This window comes from Desmodus rotundus, chromosome 9 (genome assembly GCF_022682495.2).
Source record: "Desmodus rotundus isolate HL8 chromosome 9, HLdesRot8A.1, whole genome shotgun sequence".
Taxonomy (NCBI): domain Eukaryota; kingdom Metazoa; phylum Chordata; class Mammalia; order Chiroptera; family Phyllostomidae; genus Desmodus; species Desmodus rotundus.
This window is the reverse complement of record NC_071395.1, coordinates 100701767-100706467: the sequence shown is the minus strand read 5'-3', so window position 1 is coordinate 100706467 and position 4701 is coordinate 100701767. Positions and strand designations below refer to the sequence as shown.

Sequence of the window (4701 nt, the reverse complement as noted above, 5' to 3'; positions counted from 1 at the left end):
CCCCAGCTACATATGATGACTAAACTTTAAGTAAAAGGATTAGTAAACAGACCTAAATCTTCTTTCTGAAGAGACATCAGCTGCTTTGTCTAAACAAGTTTCATGAGCTGTTCATCTCCCATACAGAAACAGAAAACTGATCCAATGGTCTGTCTCCACAGGCATTTCAAGAGTCCTCTCAAATTACATGAGAATTCATTTTATTACCTGACTCTCCTAGATGTCAGCATAACACCACTTTTTAAAACTTGCTATGAAATCAGGATGACTAGCCTTGCACACCATCCCTATCATGGAGAGAGAGGTATGGACTGAAGAGACCTGCTAAAAAATAAAGCTGTCCCAAGCACTGGTCAGGCTACAGAGTTCCCACAGGACACCTTTTTAGGCAGTAAACCACTACCCGGTGCACTTGCTTTCCATTATTCCTTCGGGATCCAATCAGTCAAACCTTCCTGCCTCATCAGCATCGACAACACCGGACTCCAGACACAGATCGTTGGCAGAGCTTAAAAGACCACCACAAGCACTTTTAATTTTAAAGAATTTTAATACAAACTTAATATAAACTATTTAAGTCCCTCTTAACATGTAAGACACTGACTCAAAATACTTTTATACCATTTTTTCAAGTATTGCACAATATAGGTACAAAATTAATATTTACGATTACATTTTCCTCCATAATATATAGCAAAAATTTTAAACCTTTAACAGAAAATACATTTTTTGAAAAAGCAAATATTCGTACATTTTAATTCCACCACTAAAGGAATATCCTGTACACAATTTTTAGAATAGTTGATGTCTTGAAGATGGATACTTTACAATTTCAGTAAAAAAAATACAACATGAAGCTGCTGCTGTCACAGGTCACTGTAGTAAAAAGATATAAATGCCATACCATGTCGTAGAAACAATATATATATCCTCTGATATTTTACAAACTTTGTACTAAATTAAATTATACAATTAGAAAAGACCAATAAACCCACTTATTAGTGCCAATTTTTTGTAAAAAAAAAATCAGCCATGTCCTTGCTATATCTTAAATACTGTAAGAGGCCATATCTGAGAGTATACTTTAAAATATACGGTCAGTATAAAATAACTTTGTGCTTGGTTGGCAAATGAAAAATGATGCACGTTTTATTTTTGTAACCAAGCTTGAATGTATCCTTACTATAAGCTTAAAAAAAAAAAAAAAAATCTCAAGGAGGTGAAAAAAAAGTCCTCCTTGGGCCCGAGCATTTTTAACTTGTACTTTTAACTTGTATGATACTTTTTTTCTTCTCTTTTTAGTTAGCCATAACGGGCTGGAATTGCTGGTTAGAATACTGCATGTTATTTAAACTAAAATTCAAGCCATCTACAAAAGACTTCTCGTTGAGGCCTCCATAGGCTGCAAACACATCAAAGGCATTACTGTACTGAAGAGGACTGAGGTTAAGGGGGCTGTCACCTGGGAACATTCCATTGGTACTACTACTTTGACCCTGCATATTAGGAAAAATAAATTCCTTGGCATTAGGAGAAAGGGCAGAGGTTTTCTGCTGTTGCTGCGGCTGTGGTGGTGGTGGCTGGGATGGCTGCTGCTGTTGCTGCGGCTGCTGCTGGCTACCCAGGCCGAGCCCATACAGAGAGTGCATTGAGGAAGAGATGGCTTTCTGCTTCAAGAGGTCATTCACATTCAGGCCAAGGTTGATAGGAGAAGTACGTGCAACCTTGTTGCTGCGGCCACTATTCTTCATTTTGGTAGAGCCAAACTTGGTGGCAGCAAAAGTGGCAGTGGTAAAGGTTAAAGGCTGAGTGGACCGGGGCATGAAAGTAGGGCTTACAGCAGCAGAGTGACCAAAGGGAGGCGATGGAGAGCTGGACACTGATGAGGCTGGGTCACTTATGGGCATAAAAACCTGGGCCTCTGGGTTAAAGCTGTTTTTGATCTCTTTATCCAACTCACATCCATTTTCATTATTATCATCCACATAAAGCACTTTCACTGGTCCCTTTTCACCAATTTGGTAGGAAACCTCAAATGGGTCGATCCAAACGCTAAGATCCTGTGGCAGATTGCCACGAACATCATCAATGTCCAAACCACTCTCTTTGGATGCTTGTTCAATCACTGGGTCCACTTTCTCCCCTACGTGTATACATCTAAACCCTGATCCTTTGTATGGCTTTTCAGGATACCAGTGCCCTTCATATTTCTTCTTAAGAAGTCTTTCAAGCTCTTCACCAAAAATGTTGACGCGTCTCCTGGGAAGCTTATTGTACAAGTATGAAATGATAAAATTTAGTGCTACTTGGATTTCAAGCTGCATAGCTGCTATGCCACAAAATTAATTTGTGTTTCAACTTCCACACACACACAGCAAAAAAAAAAAAAAAAAAAGTGTTCAGTTTGTGGCAGAGAAACAAATTTTCATTCAAAGTGCTGGTATTAGTAGATTATCCTTCACCTTGAGTGGTCTTGTTCCTTAAAGAAAACAAAACAAAAGCAAACATGTACAAATAAGAAAAATGTTAAGTACCACAGCCTGTTTTTACTCCTAGAATAGTTTCACTTTTGAAAAAGTCTAACAGGCTACAAAGTCTGAAAAATATAATCAGCAAAAAATAAAGGATATACAATAGAAAATTGTTCATTAAAGGTCAAGGGAAAACAGAATTTACAGTTAAAACAATATTTTTAATCCTATAATTTTGTTTCTGAATAGAGTTCTAAGAATAAAAATACCTCCCAAATATATAGTGTATTCCTTCTTTTTCTTCCTCAATTCTCACCAGAATATTTACTGAAAACTATACTCAGCATACCCATCCACCTACCTCTACACACAGTTATGCCAGTTTTAGAAGTTGGTGGTATTTCTATTCATCATTTTAGAAATGAATTCTGTATTTCAGTTCATTTTGGATATATGTTGTACTGCTTAAATCCCCTTTATTGTTAAATACTTATAAATTTGAGAAGTTAGAATATTTTAATTTCCAAAGTACATTATCCTAAAATTAAAGGTACTAAACACTAAATTAATTGCCATTCTAGTGAATGGTAATTACAAACCAAATTATCCTATGCAGTTGAGGTCTTACATATATTAAAGGCACACGAGCTTCTTTGTGCTTTTTCTTCTCAATGGATATTTTTCTAAATACGGAAATACCTCTTCGACAGCAGGTATAACAAAAGCAACAATTCATTTCAAAACTCTATTTATTAATCTGTTAAACGGGCAGGGTTTCTGACTTATTCTGATTTTCAAAACCACCTCCCTCCCTCACCAGAAGAGAACAGCCGGTGAGTCCTGTACGATAAGGTCGACCTTTAAACGTTTGCTGGATCAGCACTGGCTGGGGATAAGAAAAGATCAAGGGCAAACAGAAGATATTTGCAAAGGAAATCTATTTGTACACTGAAGTTGATGTAAAAGGACATTTAAAAATCAAGCTGGTAGTCAAACATCTGTTCCATGTTTCATATTCGTGGTGACAAAGGGAAAAGACTCCCGGGTTGTCCCCAAACTACAAACACTTTCCACGCCAAAAAGCCTGAGTGCCGGCGAAGGCAGCTGATTAAGCCAAATTGCTTGAAGGTGCAGGCTGGCGAAATTCAGGCTGGGTGGAAGGTAGTTTTAAAGAAACGCCTTAAGACAGGAGTGTGAAGAATTACATAAACAGCCGGTTGGGTCTCATTAGATTTCTGCTCACAGCCCTCGGAACCCGAGCGCTACAGCAGCAGCAGAGGCAAGAGGAGGATGGGGAGGAGGAAGAGAGTACAAGTCTCCTCGGAGGAGGAGGAAGGGTGGGGAGAGAAGGAGGGCGACGAGAAATGGAAAAGCAACCACTTGGGGCCGGGCACAGGAGCAGGTCGGGGCGCCGGCCGCCCCGGGTCAGCTGCTCCCCTCCCCCCACCGTAACCGGACCCGCTGCTCCCCGCCCCGAGGCTCCTGGTACCCGGCCAGCGCCCGGGGAGCAGGGGTTCCTCAGCACCATTTCGGCCCCGGCAGCCGCGGGTCCGCGGACCCCGGCGTTACCCTCCCGCTCGCCGCTCCTTCCGGGCGCCCCAACCCCCGAATGCCGTCAGCTCGCCTCGGACCGCCCTTCCCCAGTCACCCGGGTCGAGCCCGCCGCGCCCGCCACCCTGCCTCCGGCTCTCCGGCGCGCTGGGGTCCCTTGAAGCCGCCCCCGGCCCGGCGTCTGGAGCCGCTCCCCCCCCCCCCCCCCCCGCGCCGGGGCCGCGGCGCCGCCGTCGCCGAGCCCCCAGAGGGCCCGGTGCTGGACGCCGCTGCAGCCCCCCCCTCCTCCTGACCCCGCCCGCCGCCCCCAGACACTTACGGGCTACTTCGAGGCTGCTTCCACCACAGCCCCAGCCGCTGGGCGGGGGAGAAGGGGCGTCAGGGCGGGGGCACGGCAGGCTCGGCAGCGGCGAGCTGGTTGAGTGCACGACGTTGTGGCCGGGCGCAGAGCGCGGAGCACAGTGGCCTCGGTGCTACCCTCAGGAGGTCGCCACTCTGACTCCGGGTGGCGAGGACGGGGTCGAGCGATCGCGCTCACTTCTCCACACAGCCCGGTGCCCGGCCCAGCAGCCCCCGAGTGCACCCACTCCGCGCCGGGCCAGAGCTTCGCTCTTTCTGCCGCGGCGCGCACCCCACCTCTCATTTTATATCCTCTTCCCCGCCCCCCCGCCCATCCTCT

General features: G+C 45.1%; 1 protein-coding gene across 1 annotated transcript; it reads right to left on the bottom strand.

The window, feature by feature from the left end:
• Nucleotides 1-530: 530 nt before the first annotated feature.
• TOB1 (transducer of ERBB2, 1) lies at nt 531-4658 on the bottom strand. The gene is made up of 2 exons (XM_053911633.2): nt 4342-4658; nt 531-2479 (listed from the first exon to the last, which is right to left on the bottom strand). The coding sequence occupies exon 2, from the start codon at nt 2322-2324 to the stop codon at nt 1299-1301; it is 1026 nt and encodes a 341-aa protein (XP_053767608.1). The 5' UTR covers nt 2325-2479; nt 4342-4658; the 3' UTR covers nt 531-1298.
• Between the last annotated feature and the right edge of the window lie 43 nt (nt 4659-4701).